Here is a 20,706-nt window from a genome sequence, read left to right as displayed (position 1 = left end):
TATTTTTCTAAAGTATAATTCGCACGGGAAGGCAGGCTAAATATTTGATTTTTTTTTCTTTCACAGAATAATGAGTTTTGGAGACTTAAACAGTCTCCAAAAGTAGCCTAAGTATTGCTTTATTTTAAAAAATTATCACTGTGGGGGCTGAGGAAATTATCAATAAAAGGCATGTTTTGCAAACAGAAGGACGTGAGTTCAATCTCTAGAACCCATTTCAAAGTCAGATGTAGCCACTTTGGGTCGAAAGAGCCTTTCACAAGGGTCACATATGACCATCAGAAAACACCGATATTTGTGTTACAGTTCATAAGAATAGCAAAATTACAGTTATGAAGTAGCAACAAAAATAATTTTTTGGTTGGGGGTCACCAAAACATGAGAAACTATTAAAGAGTCACAGCTTCAGGAAGGTTGAGACCCACTGAACTAGCTGTTTCAAGTTCTTGTCAGGGTGGGTGACTTCCCTGAAACTGTTAGCTAAAAGAAAGCTGTACTTCCCCCCGCCCCGAAAAAAAAAAAACAAAACAAAACAAAACAAAAACCAGATACAGGGGTGTGTGTTTGTAATCCCAGCACAGACCACGTAGACACAGACAGATACTTGGGGCTTCTGGCCAGCTAGCCTACCTGAATCTGTGAGTTCTGGCAACTAGTGGCAGGCCCTGTCTCACTAAACAAGGTGGGAACGACAGCAAGGTTGTCTTTTGCCTTTCACACTCTCGTGCACAGATGCAGCTGCAGACACAGAAAACATTCACACACACACATACAGGCAGAGAAATTATTACTAGGAACTTAAGAATTTCATCATATCTGATATGATACAATCTACTGAAGTTTTTTTTTTTTATTCCTTTTCTCATTGAGACACATACTTCTCAGCAGATGGAAGTCTTGTTAGTTTTCTTTGAATCTTTTTGACTCTTCCTTGTCTTTGACAGCCTCCTTATTTTCTGGTATAGAAGGAAATTTCAGACTCCTCTGTGAATTTCTGTCACAGACTGGGAATTGGCTAATGATCTAAGGTCTTGTTCTTTTAGGGAGGAAGTATCTTTGCTTGTTTCAGTCTTCCTAAATTAGGATACTTCTAAGTTGTCTCTATCTAGATGGGCTCTTTAAAATAGACAGAGGCAGATATATATATACAAGAATTTGCTTGGCGTCCTTGGGATCAGCACCTGTGGAGAAGTGAGGAAAGGAAGCTTCAGCAAAGAGAGGCGTTGAACTTTGATGTGACTTAAGCACAGACCTCACTTGGCTGTAGCAGAACTTGGAGCTGGATGGACCACCTTTATATAATAAGATGCTGGATTATGGCAGACCTTTTAGAGAAAGGTCAGTGGCTATGTTTCTGACCTTGGAAAAAGCAGCTGTCTTTTGACTGAAGGTGTTTCCCAAGTGGGGACTGACTTAGCTGAGTACTCTTGGCTGTTAGTACATTGAGGAGGGGTGAGAATGAGTCACTTTTAAGGAGAGAGATGAGTGGCCAAGTAACATCCATCATATCGTCATCTGTTTCAGGCTGGTTTTTGTTTGCTTGTTTTGTTTCTGTTGTCGTTTTGTTTGTTTGTTTGTTTTGTTTTGGTAGACAGAGCTAAGAAATAAGACTTTCCATGAGGAAAAAAAATATGTATGTTTATGCTGTCATTTCCAATTCAAATTCAGGATCATTGAGCTTTTATTCAATTTCTTTGCTTTTTATATTTATGCTTCTTTTATTTTGTGACTAAAATCTTGAGGAGTTTACTGACATTAACACAATATTTCCTTTGCTTGATCCTATGTGTTTATAAAAATTTAAGAACAAGTGTATAGGGCTGGAGAGATGGCTCAGTGGTTAAGAGCACTGGCTGCTCTTCCAGAAGACTTGGGTTTAATTTCTAGCACCCACAGAACTCTAGTTCCAAGAATCTCCTGCTGGAAGCACCAGGCATGCACCAGGTACACAGGCATAATACACACATACAATAATAATAAAATAATTTTTAAAAAGATTAAGTACATAACTATGATGGCTAAAAATATTTTTCAATATTTTTACTTATTTTTGTTGTAGGCTAACTATTGGAAGGCTGTATAGTCAGTTTATTGAGGAAATTCATCCATGTGAGGTTAAATTACAAGGTTGATACAGTAATGTTTAATTTTTATGAAATGTCTGTTTTATTTTAATTTAATTTTGTTTCATAGTTAGGCAACATTAGTGTGGTTCCTGAGTTCACTTTCTGACATTGTCCACTATAGATATTTGTTTGTTTATATTACTTTGTTTCCTTTTTATATTATAAACATATATAAATACACACATTAATTAATTATATGTGCATGATGTGTGTGGGGTCAGAGGACTCTCCTACAGTGTGTGTCCTGAGGATCAAAATCAGGTTGTAAGGGTTGGTGGCAGGTGGCTTCCTTGGCTGAACCATCTCTTAGGTCTAGATTCACCTTCCTTCTTAGAAAAATTGCTGCATATTAGTGATACTTTTCTATGCTTTGCTTTTCCCTCCCACCTAAGACAAATATTCTGAAAATCACTCCATTATATACACACACTCTCTCTCTATATATATGGATACATACGTACATGTGTACATATCTCATATGTGTACATATCACATATACACATATGTGGTGTGTGTGTGTAGAGAAGTAGACCATATTTTTTCAGCTGTTTCTCTATTGATGAACATTTGGCTTGCTTCCAGTTATATACAAATGTTTTGCTTATCTAACAAGTTCTAGAAGAGAGAGTACTATGTCAGAGGGTAAAACCCTGTGCTAGTCCATCAAATCCTGCCAAGTTCGCCTCCCCTTCATTATGTATTCCCAGCACAACATGGAGAAGCCTGTTTCCCCACAGACTGGCCAGCACTACACATAGACATTCTTCTGGCTCTTTCGCCAGTTTGGTGCATTAGACATAATGTGATGTGTCAGTGTGGTTTTCGCATGCACTCATGAGCAAGGTTGAGCATTTTTTTTCTCTGACTTCAGTCCCATTTGTGGTTTCTTATCTCTTGCCCATCTCCCACATTTTCATAGTTCAAAAAAGAAGCTGCTTCATATATTAAGTGCACTAAACCTCTTCTATGTGATATATGTGGTGGTCTCATCTCTAATTCATTTTTATGTTGCTATGGTATTTTTTTCCCCATACATAATTACTTTCTTGCAACCAGAATTTTTGAATCAGAAAAAGTTCTCCATTTATGGCTCATAAATTAGTTGGCCTGTATTTGTATTTGGTAGATATATGATTAAATATGTATTTACATGTACACATATCTGTTGAATAGTGACAGTCATCCCTTGGTTTCTAGGACTCCTGTAGATACCTATCCTGCAACCCATCCTGGGAAGTGTAATGATACCTGCAGGATACAAGGTGCTTAATAAGTTTATTCTCAGTTGCTCAACAATGGTGTATTATTTGCACAAAGACCATGCATGTGCTCCCGGCATACTTTAAATGCTCTTTAGATGATGAGGATACCACATACAGAATACATGCTGTGTCAATAGTTATGCCCTACTGTTCAGAGAAAAACGACAAAAGAAAGCTGTGCACATGTTCAGTACACATAATTTCTAAGTTTCTTAGTCTATGTTTTATTTCCCAATCATCCATCAGAATCCACACTTTCCTAGTTACAAGATAATCTTTACTCTTTTTTTTTAAACCTTAAGTACTGTGGTTTCTTAATTGAATTAGTATCTAAAAGGTCTTATTACTACAATTAGCCAGGATTATGAAATTAATTAAATGAATTGTATCTTCTTAAATGATAAAATTTACTTTCTTTGCCCCCTCTTCTTTCTCTTTTAACTTTTCACTGATTCTTTCTGAATCACATCGTGCACCACAGTCCCACTCATCTCCATCTCTTCATATTTACCCTCTGCCCTTGAAATCACTCTCCCAAAAGAAAACAAAACAAAAATGTTGCCATGGAAGATGCAGTGTGTCACACAGTACCTGTAAGTGTTCATTGCAGTGAGTCATTGGTCTGTTTTAAGACCTCTGGCTTTTGCTACACTGTCAATACTGGATCCTCACTGAGACTCCTGTCTTGATACCTTGTTGTAGCCTTGAGTGTCAGCTTTGGTTCTGCGGGACTGTCCTTTTCATGTGCTCCAGTAGTTCATAGATAGGGTAGATGTTGGTGTGGGCCAACTCAAAGCCTTAGATCTGGGCCTGGGGGGCAGCTGAGCTGGTCAACTTGCCAGGTCTCCTGCATTCTAGCCTCCAGACCCAACTTTTCTACTTTGCCCAGATGAGTGGCTGGACAGTCTGTAGCTTGCATGGGGTGGGGCCAGCTCTCCTGATCTTACACTCTTGGGGGAGGGGTCAGCTTTCCCACACTGCCCAGGGGAGGGGTAAGACCTGCTTTCTTGCCTGCTGCAGGTGGCAATGGGGCAGAGGGAGGGGGTTGTTTCTCCAGCACCCATGCCACCCCATAGTCACTGAAGGGTGTGGCTGTGCTTCTCAGGTGTGGTGTGGACCTACTTTCTTTCTGTGGCCTTTGAGGGTGTGGAACCAGCTCTATGCAGCTCTGGGACATCAACATGGCCCCAGGTGGCAGTCCAATTAGGAATGTCACCATGACTTTTGGTGGTAACATGGGCCATGATCATCAGCATAGAAAGTACAGGCCAGCCAAAGCTACATATGGAGACCTTGTCCCCCAAACCAAACCAAACCAAATGCCTTGCTACTTGCTTGCTTCCTTGCTTCTTTTTCTTCCTCCTTCACTTTCTTTTTCTGTTCCTTTCTTCTTTCTTTTATTTTATTTCATTAATTATACTTTATTCACTTTGTATCCCCCCATAAGCCCATCCCTCCTCCCCTCCCGGTACCACCCTCTTTCCCCCTTCTTCATGCATGCCCCTCCCCAAGTCCACTGATAGGGAGGTCCCCCTCTCCTTCCTTCTGATCTTAGTCTATCAGATCTCATCAGGAGTGGCTGCATTGTCTTCTTCTGTGGCCTGGTAAGGCTGCTTCCCCCTCAGGGGGAGGTGATCAAAGAGCAGGCCAATCAGTCCATGTCAGAGGCAGTCCCTCTTCCCATTACTATGTAACCCACTTAGGCACTAAACTGCCATGGACTACCTCTGTGCAGGGGTTCTATGTTATCTCCATGCCTGGGACTTGGCTGGAGTATGAGTCTCTGGGAACCCTGTGTTCAAATTTGCTGGTTCTGTTGCTATCCATGTGGGGTTCCTGTCCTCTCCAGATCTTACTATATTCTACTTCTTACATAAGATTCCAAGCACTCTGCCCAACAGTTGGCCATAAGTCTCAGCATCTGCTTTGATAGTCTGCAGGGCAGAGCCTTTCAGAGGCCCTCTGTGGCACGTTCCTAGGTTGTTTCCTGTTTTCTTCTTCTTCTGATGTCCAACCTCTTTGCCTTTTGGGATGGGAATTGAGCATTTTAGTCAGGGTCCTCTCTCTTGATTGGTTTCTTTAGATGTACAGATTTTAGTAGGTTTATCCTATGTCTATATGAGTGAGTATATACTGTGTGTGTCTTTCTGCTTCTGGGACAGCTCACACAGGATGATCCTTTCCAGGTCCCACCATTTACCTGAAAATTTCATTATTTCTTTATTTTTCATTGCAGAGTAATACTCCATTGTGTAGATGTACCACAATTTCTGAATCCATTCTTCAGTTGAGGAGCATCTGGGCTGTTTCCAGCTTCTGGCTATTACAAATAAAGCTGCTACAAACATGGTTGAACAAATGTCCTTACTGTATACTTGAGCCTCTTTTGGATATATGCCTAGGAGTGGTATGGCTGGATCTTGAGGAAGTGCTATTTGTAGTTGTCTGAGAAAGCACCAGAGTGATTTCCAGAGTGGTTGTACAAGTTTATATTCCCACCAGCAGTGGAGGAGGATTCCCCTTTCTCCACAACTTCTCCAGCATGTGTTGTCACTTGAGTTTTTGATCTTGGCCATTCTGATGGGTGTAAGGTGAAATCTCAGGGTTGTTTTGATTTGCATTTCCCTAATGGCTAATGACGTTGAGCATTTCTTTAAGTGTTTCTCTGCCATTATATATTGCTCTACCGAGAATTCTCTGTTTAGCTCTGTTCCCCATTTTTAATTGGATTACTTGGTTTGCTGCTTTTCAGCTTCTTTAGTTCTTTATATATACTGGATGTTAGCCCTCTGTCAGAAAAAGGGTTGGTGAAGATTCTTTCCCAATCTGTAGACAGTCCTTTTGTTTTGGTGAGGTGTCCATTGCTTTACAGAAGCTTTTCAGTTTCATGAGGTCCCATTTATTGATTGTTGCTCTTAGAGCCTGTGCTGTTGGTGTTCTGTTCAGGAAGTTGTCTCCTATACTAATGAGTTCCAGGCTCTTCCCCACTTTTTTTTCTAGCCGATTTAATATGTCTGGTTTTATGTTGAGGTCTTTGATCCACTTGGACTTCAGTTTTGTGCAGGGTGATAAGTATGGATCTATTTTTATTTTTCTACATGTAGACATCCAGTTAGACCAGCACCATTTGTTGAAGATGCTATTTTTTTTCCATTGTATGGTTTTAGCATCTTTGTTAAAGATCAGGTGCCATAAGTGTGTGGGTTTATTTCTGGGTCTTCTGTTCGGTTCCATTGATCCACCAGTCTGTTTCTATGCCAGTACCATGCAGTTTTTATAACTGTTGCTCTATAGTACAGCTTAAGATCAGGGATGGAGATACCCCCAGAAGATCTTTTATTGTAGAGGATTGTTTTAGCAATTCTGGGTTTCTTCTTCTTCCATATGAAGTTGAGAATTTTTCTTTCCAGGTCTGTAAAGAATTGTGTTGGTAATTTGATGGGAATTGCATTGAATCTGTAGATTGCTTTTAGTAAAATGACCATTTTTACTATGTTAATCCTGCCAAGCCATGAGCATGGGAGATCTTTCTATCTTCTGATATCTTCTTCTAATTCTTTCTTCAGAGACTGGAATTTTTTTTCATACAGGTCTTTGACTTGCTTAGTTAGGGTTACTCCGAGGTACTTTATGTCCTTTGTGACTATTGTGAAGGGTATTGTTTCCCTAATTTCTTTCTCAGCCCTTTTGTCTTTTGTATACAGGAGGGCTACTTATTTTTTTGCATTAATTTTGTATCTGGCCACTTTGCTGAAGGTGTTTATCAGCTGTAGGAGTTCCCTGGTAGAGTTTTTGGGGTCACTCACATATATAATCATATCATCTGCAAATAGTGATAATTTAATTTCTTCCTTTCCAATTTGTATCCCCTTGATCTTCAACTGTCTTATTGCTCTAACAAGGACTTCCAGAACTATGTTGAAGAGATATGGAGAGAGTGGGCAGCCTTGTCTTGTCCCTGATTTCAGTGAGATTGCTTTAAATTTCTCTCTGTTCAGTTTGATGTTGGCTATAGGCTTGCTGTATATCGCCTTTACTATGTTTAGATATGTGCCTTGTATCCCTGATCTCTCCAATACTTTAAACATGAATGGATGTTGGATTTTGTCAAATGCTTTTTCAGCATCTAGCGAGATTATCATGTGTTTATTTTTTCTTTCAGTTTGTTAATATAGTGGATCACGATGGATTTCCATATATTGAACCACCCCTGCATAACTGGGATGAAGCCTACTTGGTCATAGTGGATGATATCTTTGATGTGTTATTGTATTCGGTTTGCAAGTATGTTGTTGAATATTTTTGCATCTATGTTCATAAGGGAGATTGGCCTGAAATTCTCTTTCTTTGTTGGGTCTTTGTGAGGTTTAGGTATCAATGTGACTGTGGCTTCATAGAATGAGTTTGGTAATGTTCCTTCTGTTTCTATTTTGTGGAATAATTTGAAGAGAACTGGAGGTAGCTTTTTTTTTTTCAATGCAGTTTATTCAGGAACCTTGAACAATCATCTGACCCTGGGGAAAGCCAGCCCACAGCTTAAATAGCCTCTGGGTAGCCAACCCCAGCATGCCACGTGGGCAATGCAGATAGGTCCACATACATGGAAGCAAGCCAGATCCTCAGCCTTAGCCAAATGTGGAATTGTTTGTGACAGAGAGCACTCACCATCGGGAAGGTGGAAGGCAGAAACCAGCTCCATCTTTAAGGCATAGCATTCTGCAGCTCTCTACAGTTCCCCCTTTTTGTTTTAGACGCATCAGGCAAGAATAGAGGTCTGATCTCTGATATTAGAAATAAATTGGGACTTTGTACTGATGTTCATTTAGGTGTCATCCACCCAAAGAGCATCAGACCCGTCTGATACCTTTTTCTCAGAGGCGGGACCTGGGGCATCAACCCGCATGCAATCAGACACGCTCTTCTCTGGGTCCAAAGCGGCTGACCCTGAGTGCAGTGCTTAGCCTCGCATCCTGAGCGTAACATTTTAGCTTTTTATGGTAGCCAACCATGCTTGGGGAGACTGTCCTGCTTCAATGGCTGTAAAGGCCTGAATGGTCATGGCTGCATTACACTGTTGTGAGACTCTAATCTTGCATATATACCACAGGCAAACCAAGGAGACCAACACCAGAAGGCCTGCTAACGCTCCCATGCCCGCCCATTCCTTCAGATGATTCATGGCTGCAGCAATCCATGATGATAATCCTGTGGCTAGTCCTGCATCCACTCTGGTAGAATTTACTGTGACAGTGGCCACTCTCAGCTGCTCCATCGTAGTATCGAATTCTCCAGTCCAATTACCTAAAATATAGCTCGACAATTGTTTAGACAGATTTGCAGCACAGGAAAAATTCTCATGTTATATGCTAGTGACTCAAAGTCCAGCATATTTTCATTGACAGCCAAGTTGAGCGATTTGCCATAGGGTATCAATTTGCTCCTGCACGAGGTCAATCCTCTAATTGAACACCATCAAGCTTCCTTTTAGTTGAGCATTAATTCCTTTTTGTACAACTAAGGCATGAGCTACATTGGCTAAGTGATTATTCAGGGTCTGAGCAGTCTGCCCAGTATGACTCATGGCTAATGCCCCGGTGGTAGCTCCAACAGCCGCCAATGAGATGGCAGTAACAATGGTGGCTGTAGTTCCAAGATCCCTTTTCTGTCTGAAGAGACTCATAGCGTGAGGGGCATCAACGGGCACAGGCACCCAGAGAGGCATGCGAGCAACCAGGGCATACCTAAATTTACTAGCATTCCAGCATTGGGCAAAAAAGCAAGTATCATTACCACAATTACTTGGCTCTATCTGGCTAATAATGAATAAAAATTGGGGATATAAACAAACAGGTGTGGGCTTATAGGAAATATTATGAGAAGCCTTAACCCCCTCGTTGGAACATCCTACGTCAGTTCTAGAACTAGCAGTGGTGGTGTCCGAGGTCTGAGTAGGTTCAGGAGACCATTGCCCCCAGGGGCAAGATGTGCTCCATGCCAATTGACTAACTCCATGTTTTCCTCCACTTTTGAAAGTCATTTAAGGTTCTTAAATTATTTTTTTCCCTTTTTTTTTAAAAATTTTTCACCAATTACACTTTATTCATTCTGCATCCCCCCATAAGCCCCTCCCTCCTCTCCTCCCAATCCCACCCTCCCTCCTCCCTCTGCTTGCATGCCATTCCCCCAGTCCACTGATAGGGGAGGTTCTCCTCTCCTTTCTGATCTTAGTCTATCAGTTCACATCAAAAGTGGCTGCACTGTCCTCTACTATGGCCTGGTAAGGCTGCTCCCCCCCAGGAGGAGGTGATCAAAGAGCAGGCCAATCAGATTATGTCAGAGGCAGTCCCTCTTCACATTACTATGTAACCCAATTGGACTCTGAACTGCCCTGGGCTACATCTGTGCAGGGGTTCTGGGTTATCTCTATGAATAGTCCTTAGTTGGAGCATGAGTCTCTGGGAAGTTCCCTGTGTTCAAATTTTCTTGTTCTGTTGCATCTAAAGAAACTAAGCAATAGAGAGGACCCTAACAAAAATGTCCAATCCCCATCCGGAAAGGCAAAGAGGATGGACATCAGAAGAAGAAGAAAACAGGAAACAACCTAGAAACCTATAACAGAGGGCCTCTGAAAGCCTGTGCCCTTCAGACTATCAAAGCAGATGCTGAGCGGGATGTGTAACTGTTGGGTAGAGTGTATGGAATTTTAGGTAAGAACTGGGAAATAGTAAGAGCTGGAGGTAGCTTTTCTTTAAAGGTCTGGTAGAATTCTGTGCTGAAACCATCTGGTCCTGGGCTTTTTTTGGATGGGAGACTTTCGATGACTGCTTCTTATTCCTTGGGGGATATAGGACTATTTAATTGATTTACCTGGTCCTGATTCAGCTTCGGTAAGTCAAATCGATCAAGAAAATTGTCCATTTCATTTAGATTTTCAAATTTTGTGGCATATAGACTTTTGAGGTAAGGCCTAATGATTGTTTCGATTTCTTCAGTGTCTGTAGTTATGTCCCCCTTTTCATTTCTGATTTTGTTGATTTGGATGGTGTCTCTCTGCCTTTTAGTTATCTTGGCTAAGGGTTTGTCTATCTTGTTGATTTTCTCAAAGAACCAGCTCTTGGTTTCATTGATTCTTTGAATTGTTTTACTTGTTTCTAATTGATTGATTTCAGCCCTGAGTTTGATTATTTCCAGCAGTCTACTCCTCTTTGGTGTGTCTGCTTTTTCTTTTTCTAGAGTTTTTAAGTGAGCCATTAAGTTGCTTGAATGAGCTGTGTTGAATTTCTTCTTGAAGGCACTTAGTGCCATGAACTTTCCCCTTAGCACTGCTTTCATTGTGTCCCACAAGTTTGGGTATGTTGTGTCTTCATTTTCATTGAGCTTTAGGAAAACTTTAATTTCTTTCTTTATTTCTTCCCTGACCCAGCTGTCATTTAGTAGCAAGTTGTTCAGTTTCCATGTATGTGTAGGCTTTTTGCTATTTCTGTTGTTGTTGAGGTCCAGCTTTATTCCATGGTGATCAGACAGGATACAGGGATTATTTCAATCCTCTTGTATCTGTTGAGACTTGCTTTGTGACCAACTATATGGTCTATTTTGGAGAAGGTTCATGAGGTGCTGAGAAGAAGGTAAATTCTTTTGTGTTTGGGTGTAATGTTCTGTAAATGTCTGGTAGGTCCATTTGATTCATGACCTCTGTTAGAGACATTGTTTCTTTGTTTAATTTCTGTTTAGTTGACCTGTCCTTTGTTGAGAGTGGGGTGTTGAAGTCTCCCACTATTAATGTGGGGGATCTATATGTGGTTTTAATTTTATCAATGTTTCTTTCACAAATGTGGGTGCCCTTGTATTGGGGGCATGTTCAGGATTGTGATGTCTTCCTGGTGGAATTTTCCCTTGATGAGTATGAAGTGTCCTTCCCCATCTCTTTTTATTAATTTTGGTTGAAAATCTATTTTATCAGATATTAGAATGGCTACTCCTGCTTGCTTCTTAGGTCCATTTGCTTGGAAAGCCGTCTTCCAACCCTTTACCCTCAGGTAGTGTCTATTTTTGTGCCTTAGGTGTGTTTCTTATATGCAACAGATTGCTGGGTTTTGTTTATGTATCCATACTTTTAGACTGTGTCTTTTTATTGGAGAATTGAGTCCATTGATGTTGAGAGAGATTAATGACCAGTGGCTATTAGATCCCTTGATTTTGATGTTGGCTGTGGTCATAAGTTTGCGTGCTTGGTTGCTTTTTGTTTTACTGTAGTGAGGTTAATTATTTCCTGTGTTTTCTTGAAAGTAGCTAGTTTTCTTGCATTGTATTTTCCCTTCTAGTATCTTCTGTAATGCTGGATTTGTGTGTAGGTATTGTTGAAATTTGTTTTTGTCTTTGAATATCTTGTTTTCTCCATCTATGAGGACTGAGAGTTTTGCAGGGTATAGTAGCCTGGGCTGACATCTGTGTTCTCTTAGGGTCTGCATGATATCCATCCAGGCCCTTCTGGCTTTCATAGTCTCTGTTGAAAAGTCAGGTGTGATTCTAATGGGTTTGCCATTATATGTTACTTGGCCTTTTCCCCTTGCAGCTTTTAGTATTTTTTCTTTGTGCTGTATACTCACTGTTTTGATTATTATATGGAGGGAGGATTTTCTTTTTTGGTCTAATTTATTGGGTGTTCTGTAGGCCTCTTGTATTCTTATTGGCCTCTCCTTTAAGTTGGGAAAATTTTTTTCAATGACTTTGTTGAAAATATTTTCTGGGCCTTGGAGCAGGGAATCTTCTTTTTCCTTTATTCCTATTATTCTTAGGTTTTGTCTTTTTATGTTGTCTTGAATTTCTTGGATCGTCTATGTCAGGAATGTTTTAGATTTAACATTTTCTTTGACAGATACATTGAATTTTTTCCATTGTATCTTCTACACCTGAGATTCTTTTATCCATCTCTTGTAGTCTATTGGTTATGCTTACCTCTGTAATTCCTGTTTTCTTCCCTAAGTTCTTTTTCTCCACAATTTCCTCCATTTGTGTTTTCTTTAATTTTTCCCATTATATCTTCAGATCTTGAGCCGTTTTGTTGATTTCCTTCACCTGTCTGACTGCATTTTCCTGTTTTTCCATCAATTTCTTCAGCTGTTTGTTTGAACAATCCTTTGTTTCTTTTATTTAATTTAGTGATTTAAGCATTTCCTCTCTAAAGACCACAAACTGTTTGGCTGCAACTTACTGTATTTCTTTACGGATGGCCATAATCTGTTTTTTCATCTTCCTCTATTTCTTTATGGATGGCCATTATCTGTTTGAGTTTATCTTCCTCTAGGTCTTTACGTATTTTATTTGTTTCCTCTGTTACCCTCTTCATGAGCATAGATGGTAGGTCATATTCTTGGATTTCAAATATACTGGTGTGTCCAGGGCTACTTGCCCCTGGATATCTGGGTTCTGGAGATGCCATATTGCTTTGTCTTTTGTTTGTTGAGCTTTTACGCTGGCCTCTGCCCATTGGGCTATCTTAGGTGTTTGGTGTTAGTTTCTGGTGGTTCCTGGCATCCTGTGGTGGAGAGAATCCCCTTGGCAGGAAGATGGTTTTTCCTGAAGGAAGCCTTCTCAGCTTTTTGGGTATGGTCACTGGATGGCCGGTGTTTTTCAGGACTTGCCACTGCTCACCTCAGGCATAGAGACATGAGTAGTAACTGTGGTCCTTGTTAGTTGAGAGTGCTCTCCTCTCACCTGGAGAAGTCCTGGAGACAGCTGCTCTGCTTCTGGGTTTCTTGCTGTAAATTTAGTGATCTTCTGCTGTAACCTGTGTGTCCCGTGGTTTGGTCAGTTTTGTTAGGGATAACTGGTTGCCCCTTGGAGCAGTATCTGGGGGTTGATCTTGGGGATTCTGGGCTTTTGTAGGTCTGAGGTTGGGGCTCTGTGCCCCAGTACCCAAGCAGTAATCTGTGGTGGGTGGGTACCGCTCTCCTGGTAACAGCAGGCTATCTGGTGCACAGCAGGTCCCTGGGTTGAGCCGGTCTGCGGGACCTATTCCAAGGATATACTGGGTGGCCTAAGTTCGTCCCCTTTGCTTTGTTTCCTGTGTGGTTTTCTCCAGACAGGGACTCCCAGTCTCTGGTGCCCTGGGGCGCACGCCTCTGTCTGTGCCAGATAGCTGGCACGCAGCAGCTGTCTGTGCCTGTGGCTGGAGCCTAGTTCAGTGATGGTGGCACCTACCTGCTGGTCTGCGAGACTTTTTCCAGGGAAAGACTGGGTGACCCAAGTCAGTACCATTTCCTTCCTTCCCTGTGGAGTTTTCTCCCAACAGGGACTCCCAGTCTCTGGTTTTTTTTTGTGCCCAGCATTCAGCCTGGGAAGGTGATAGGGACACACAGGCATGTGACTCTGGTCTGGCGATCTAATACCTGTGGGACCTGGGATCTCTTCCCAGGTTGTCCTGCTCCTCAAATGCAGTGTTTTTCTGGCGCCGACATCTTGTCCCCTCCTCTTCTTTCTTTTGCATGTATTCGTATGTATGTGTGGATGGTTGTGCATGTGTGTATGCACGTTCATGTGTGTGTGCATGCATGTAGGTGCATGCCCACACATGTGTGCATGGAGGTCCAATGCTGATTCTGAATGTCTTTCTCTATGGATCTTCGCCTTTATCTATGGAGTCAGTAGCTCTTCCTGAACCCTGAGCTCACTGTTTGCACTGGAGAACACCTTGTCTGCTTCCTAGGCAGTTGGGGTTACAGAAGGGCTGCCATACCCACCTGGCTTTTGCATGGGTGCTGGAGCCTGAATTCTAGCACTCATGTTTTTGAGGCAGGTGCTTTAACCGTTCTCTGTCTTGAAATCCAGCCTCTTGATGACATTGTCATGGTTAAGAAAACAGATGTAACTAGTGGGGCATAAAATACAAATTCTACATGATTAAATGTATTTCCTGACGTTTACTGCATCAAGGTGAAAGAAAATGGAAATGTGTTCAAGTTGATATACTTACATTGATTTTTTTATCTTTATAGAATTTATCTTGCTCTTAAAGTTAAAAATGTTTCATTGTGCATAATGTTGCAGTACATGCATTTTTCTAAATTAAAAATGGCTATTTATTTATTTACCTTGTGCATGTGTGTGTGAGGGCACACACATGCCATCATTTGTTTATGGAGGTCAGAAAACAACTTTGTGGGTGTTGATTCTCTCCACCATGTGGGTCTCAAGGTTCAAATAATATTGTCAGTCTTGGCGACATGCACTTTTACCCACCAAGCTATCTTACTGGCCTGTTTCCTGAAGAGTGTTGATTTGTAGTTGGTGGACTCCTCTGGTGTGGAACTCCTGGACATGGAAACCCACGTGTATATGAATGCCCGTGTATACAAACATGAGACGTGTCATGTAGTGCAGAGAAGTATACCTTTGATTCCCTCGTGTTTCCTGAAAAGAGCAAATGGGTAGATTGTAACAAATCCTAGCCCAAATGCAACCTTCTTGCAAGTGATGATGAACAGTAGCTTGCTGTATCCATGGGATCTTGAACATGTGGGCACGTGACCTGAAGCATGGGGAGTCCCAAGCTCCCAGTTTAGGCCTCTGCTTTCATTCTTTGACTCACATATCTGCCAATCCCCAGGATGAGAAACAGACCAAAAAAAAAAAAAAAAAGGATTCTCTAGAATTGGAAAAGGACTGTCTGCAAATAGGCACTCATACTGCAAATTATAAAGGAGGAAACTCCACCTTCCCTGCCACAAATGGGCTGCTGTGGGTCAGATGCAGTCAAGGAAGCCAGACTTGACTCTGCACATCCCAGCTTGCCTTTTGAGCTTCAGTGTTGGATTCTGATCCAGCAATACTCTCTTTTGACTTTCTTTTGAAAGCCCCCTAAGGAGATCTTTGGTTTTTGTGATGTGCATTGTTTTTATGATGAGACTCTGTGGAGCAGATGGACGGACCTTATAATGACCTCTTCTTCACCAGCATGGACTAAAGAAAATGCAGGAGGATAAAGCAGACAGACATGTTGGGAATATGGACATCACAGGTGATCTGAAGAGAGGTCATTGTGGGGAGATTGGGGAGGTGACTTGTAAGCCCTGATTATGAGATCCTTATATGCCTGCAGTGTCATGAAATGTCATGTCACTTTGGGATTGTAGGACAGCCAAGATGAAAAATAATCCACCAGAAGACATCTTCCATTAAAGTCTTAGTGTGAGCTTAGCTGAACTAGCTCCTAGGAACATTTTCCTACTCTATGTGCCATTAGCCTGCACTGGCTGTGGGAGACCTGTTGTTACATAAATATTTGGACCAAGGCAGCAGCTCTGACTTAGGCCTTTCAAAGAAGAACCCTAATTAAAAGCAGAGAGCAAAGGGGGAGGCAAATTGAGTTTTTGGAAGAGGTCAGAAAATCTATTGAAGCTACATTATCCATGCTCTGGTCTCTGGCTTCATGAAGCACTGGTGTCCTCGAGGCAAACACCCAAGTATTTTTTGTGACTGTAGACTTTCCTTCTGGAGCGGATGGCAGTGACTTTATTTTAAGACTGTGACCCGTCGAGTGGCTCCCTCTTTCAGATCAGGAATATTTTCTCTTGCTGACAGTTTTTGCTGGCCACTGCATGAGGGAAGAACAATTCCTTTCTGTCCTTGTGTTCTTTAATGGCACTGTCGTTCACTCCCGTGAGCATAGAAAGCATATTCTCCTTTATCCTGTCTATGCATTTCTCTCTTCTCGTGAGCCAAGTACCAAGTCCTGTCAATTTTGCTTTATAAACTCCTGAGCTTGACACTTTTTCTTTATAAGCATCCTCATCTCATGCATTTTGAGTACCTGCTTTACTCCAGTGCTGTGTACCCCTTTCTTCTGCATGTCATCTTTCTCCGTAGAGGTCTTTCATTATTTCCTCAGTGGAACTGATATTTTATTATTGGTTTTCAAGTTTATAAAGAAAACATTTACTCATGGTTCTGGATGCCAAAGAGTCTAAGAGTGTGGTGAGGGCCTTGTACAGTGCCGATGGAGGATGGAGGGCTGAGTCTGAATGGGTCTAAGTCATGGTCACAGATACACTTGCAAAGACCCTTTACTGAGAGGCATGTCCAACCTGCCACCCACTGCTGCTTGCAGCTCAAGACAGCTATGAATGGGTCCAGTACAAACATTGAGATAGATTTCTTTTCTTGTAACTCAGTTACATGATTCTTGAACATGAACTCTGTAGGTGACAGTGTTGTGTTAAAATGTCGTATGTGCTTGGGAGCTCAATTCATGGTAGACTTTCCAACAGAATAAATTCCAGTTTCTTTAGGCTCATGTGCAAGCCGCTTCTCAGTCCTCCTGCTGTCCACTTCTGCTGCCCTCTGCTCAGAGCTCCCTTTCCCATTCTGTTTGGTCAACCACATCGCTCTGGCTGAGGACCTGGGTTCAGTTCCAAGCCTTCACATACAGCAGCTCACGACTGCCTGATATTTTAGTTCTGGGGAATCCATGCCCTCTTCTTGCTTTCAGGGACACCTGTACAATGTGGCACACATACATATAAAATTAAAAACACATTTTTGCTCCGCCAAGCCCTGTATTTCTGAGGATTGGATCTGACATATCCTGGTTAGAGTCAGAAGTAAACACAGGCCACGAGGCAGCCAGTGCAGGCTGCTGGAGTGAGCAGTAACCCTGGATGATGCTGTGTTAGGAGACTGAGAGGCGGGGAGGGTTGGGAGAAGAGACCATGTATTCCAGAACACAGTAGGTTTAACTTGTAAAGGTCTTCCTGATCCAGTTTCTTTCCACGTGGATAGTCCTGAAACCCCATCCTGGGAAGTGTAATGATATCTGCAAGATATAAGGTGCTTAATTACGGGGAGATAATTATATCCTCTTGAGTGTCAGTGTCCAGACATAAATAATGGGTTCTTCTGAAAGAGCACAGTGTTGGAGCATAAAGTGAGACCACAATCACCTTCAGAGCCGATCTCAGCCTCCATGGATCAAATGTGGTGAAGAGGAAAGCGCGTTCTCTCTGGGTACTGGGCACAGTTTGGGGTGGACAGGAGTGGGCTATAAGCCTGGCAGTCGCTGACTTGCTGAGAGCATCATGGTTGAGACTAGATGTGTTTAAATTCTGTAAGTAAGTTCACTGCTTTTTAGTGCACATGTATCTGTGTGTGGGAGGGGGAGTGTAGAATATGAAATTTGAGTGCTTTATAGAGAAATGGGAATTAGGGTTCATGGAATTGTGTTATAGATTTTCTTCTCTTCTAAAACTATATTTTTAAGCTCAAGTTATTGAACACTCCCCATCCCCCGCCCCATGCAGACACCCTTGAAACGTGTTTTGTTTTGCTTTTCCTCTTGTCGTTGCCATTTCCTGTTCTGCCTTCAGTGCAGTTCATCATTCTCGAAAGGGCAGATTAAAAACGAGCCTGAGGAGGCAGGACTGGGCACAGGCTAACACTGTCTTAACACTCTTTCCAGGTTCAGCGTGATCTTCTGTGTCTCCCTTCCCAGCCAGCACTCTGCCTTCTCAATCCATCATGGTGTTTGGTGAGTTTTTCCATCGCCCTGGACAAGACGAGGAACTTGTCAACTTGAATGTGGGGGGCTTTAAGCAGTCTGTGGACCAGAGCACGCTCCTGCGGTTCCCTCACACGAGGCTAGGGAAGCTGCTCACCTGCCACTCCGAAGAGGCCATTCTGGAGCTGTGTGATGACTACAGCGTGGCGGATAAAGAGTACTACTTTGATCGGAACCCCTCCCTCTTCCGATACGTCTTGAACTTTTATTACACAGGGAAGCTGCACGTCATGGAGGAACTGTGTGTGTTCTCCTTCTGCCAGGAGATCGAGTACTGGGGCATCAATGAGCTCTTCATCGACTCCTGCTGCAGTGGTCGATACCAGGAACGCAAGGAGGAGAGCCACGAAAAGGACTGGGACCAGAAGAGCAATGATGTGAGCACAGACTCTTCCTTTGAGGAATCCTCTCTGTTTGAGAAAGAGCTGGAGAAGTTTGACGAGCTGAGATTCGGTCAGCTCCGAAAGAAAATCTGGATTCGAATGGAGAACCCGGCTTATTGCCTGTCAGCCAAGCTCATCGCCATCTCCTCCTTGAGTGTGGTGCTGGCCTCCATCGTGGCCATGTGTGTGCACAGCATGTCGGAATTCCAGAACGAGGATGGAGAAGTGGATGACCCTGTGCTGGAAGGTGTGGAGATTGCGTGCATTGCCTGGTTCACCGGCGAGCTGGCCATCCGCCTGGTTGCTGCTCCCTCACAAAAGAAGTTCTGGAAAAACCCTCTCAACATCATTGACTTTGTCTCCATCATTCCCTTCTATGCCACGCTGGCTGTGGACACCAAGGAAGAAGAGAGTGAGGACATTGAGAATATGGGCAAGGTGGTCCAGATCCTTCGGCTCATGAGGATTTTCCGAATTCTGAAGCTCGCCCGGCACTCTGTAGGGCTTCGGTCTCTCGGGGCCACACTGAGGCACAGTTACCATGAAGTGGGGCTGCTGCTTCTCTTCCTTTCTGTGGGCATCTCCATCTTCTCCGTGCTTATCTACTCTGTGGAGAAAGATGAACTCGCCTCCAGTCTCACTAGCATCCCCATCTGCTGGTGGTGGGCCACTATTAGTATGACCACCGTGGGCTACGGAGACACCCACCCGGTCACCTTAGCCGGGAAGATCATTGCAAGCACATGCATTATCTGTGGCATCCTGGTGGTAGCCCTTCCCATCACCATCATCTTCAACAAGTTTTCCAAGTACTACCAGAAGCAGAAGGACATGGACGTGGACCAGTGCAGTGAGGACCCACCAGAGAAGTGCCATGAGCTCCCTTACTTTAACATTAGGGATGTTTATGCACAGCAGGTACATGCCTTCATTACCAGTCTGTCTTCCATCGGCATCGTGGTCAGTGACCCTGACTCCACAGATGCTTCGAGCGTCGAGGACAATGAGGATGTTTACAACACTGCATCCCTGGAGAACTGCACTGCAAAATGAGCAGGGGGCATTTGCACAGATATCTTGTGTCCCTTAACATTAGGTTAACACAGCTTTATAAACCTCAATGGGTTTGTTCAAAGAAATCATTTAATTCTCAGGGTGTACCTTTTAGCCATAGTTGGACATTCATTGCTGAATTCCGAAATGATAGAATTATCTTTATTTTTTCAGTGAGGTCAATTAAATGCCTTGTCCTGAAATTTATTTTTTACAAGAGAGAGTTTTAATATGGTATTCTGGGGAAAAAAGTAAATGATATCGGGAAGGATTTATTGCTCTGGCTTACGCATCATTCTGTATTTGCCATTCACTCACATTGAGCTAACTATAAATTCCTGATGATAGAGCAGAGGCCCAGCTGACTGAAGATGACATGCATGTGAGAGCTACAACATGAGACAATGCATGTAAATCCATGTTCATGTTTCAGACATGGGAATTGGGAGCCCAATAAACTTCTAATTCAGTATGGAGAATGCCTTGTTTATATGTTTTTATTTCAAGTAAGTATATCCCAGTATACTCACAATTAGGGCGTGAAAGGGCCATGCTCTTGTCAGAATATTGAGAATTTTTTCATGGAAAAACTGAGGTATAGCTCAGTTGGTAATATGCTTGTAGGGGTATGTGAGTTTAATCCTCAGAAATGACAGTTTAAAGAAAAAAAGTCAGGCATGGTCTTGCATATGTGTAATTGCAGAGTCGGGCTCATTGGGTGGCCAGCCTAGCATACTTGGTGAATCTCAGACCAGTGAAAGACCCTGTCTTAAAAAGATGGATGGCATTGAAGAGTGATACCCCAGCAATCTGTCCTCTGATGTCTGCATATGTATGCACTCCTGTACACATATACATGCCCACACATGTGTATCTGTGTGTGTCTCTGTGTGTGAGAAAAACACACAGAGTTTCTCTCTCTCTTTTTTTTAATGTACCCAATGATATAATACTTTTTGTTCCATAACTTGTGTTTGGCAGGTAGAAGAACATATCAATAATTAAACCATTTTGTCTGTTGTAAAATAATTACAGTATGTAGATTTTTTGAGACATATTAGCAAATGACACACTTTATTTTGGTGTATTTCCAGTGCATTTTGAATTTTATAATAATTTGTACTTCCAGGATAAAACTTGAAAGTCATACGGACCTGGGTAAGCCCACCCACTCACAAGTATAGAGCCACTTGGTGAATGGAGGAAAGGAAAAATAGACAAACACACAGATTTGGGCCATTATGCACAGAGTGAGTGGTAAATCTCCAAGGCAAATGCTGACAGCTATAAAATGAGCCAGCATTTAAAAACTGCCGTAGACAGAGGGATGG

The 20,706-nt window shown here is 42.3% G+C and overlaps 1 protein-coding gene across 6 annotated transcripts in view; it reads left to right on the top strand.

The window, feature by feature from the left end:
• The window catches only part of Kcns3 (potassium voltage-gated channel modifier subfamily S member 3), a 54,350-nt gene extending 34,496 nt beyond the window's left edge, over positions 1 to 19,854 (top strand). For all 6 annotated transcript variants that reach the window (XM_060365873.1, XM_060365887.1, XM_021642314.2 and 3 more), the window contains one exon: positions 17,841 to 19,854. In XM_060365873.1, the coding sequence (XP_060221856.1) occupies positions 17,900 to 19,375 (1,476 nt within the window). In that variant the 5' untranslated portion in view covers positions 17,841 to 17,899 and the 3' untranslated portion in view covers positions 19,376 to 19,854. The remainder of the gene's footprint in view (positions 1 to 17,840) is intronic.
• Positions 19,855 to 20,706: the final 852 nt, after the last annotated feature.

The sequence above is a fragment of the Meriones unguiculatus genome, chromosome 1 (genome assembly GCF_030254825.1).
Source record: "Meriones unguiculatus strain TT.TT164.6M chromosome 1, Bangor_MerUng_6.1, whole genome shotgun sequence".
In the NCBI taxonomy this organism is placed as follows: domain Eukaryota; kingdom Metazoa; phylum Chordata; class Mammalia; order Rodentia; family Muridae; genus Meriones; species Meriones unguiculatus.
This window is presented reverse-complemented; position numbering and strand designations above follow the sequence as displayed.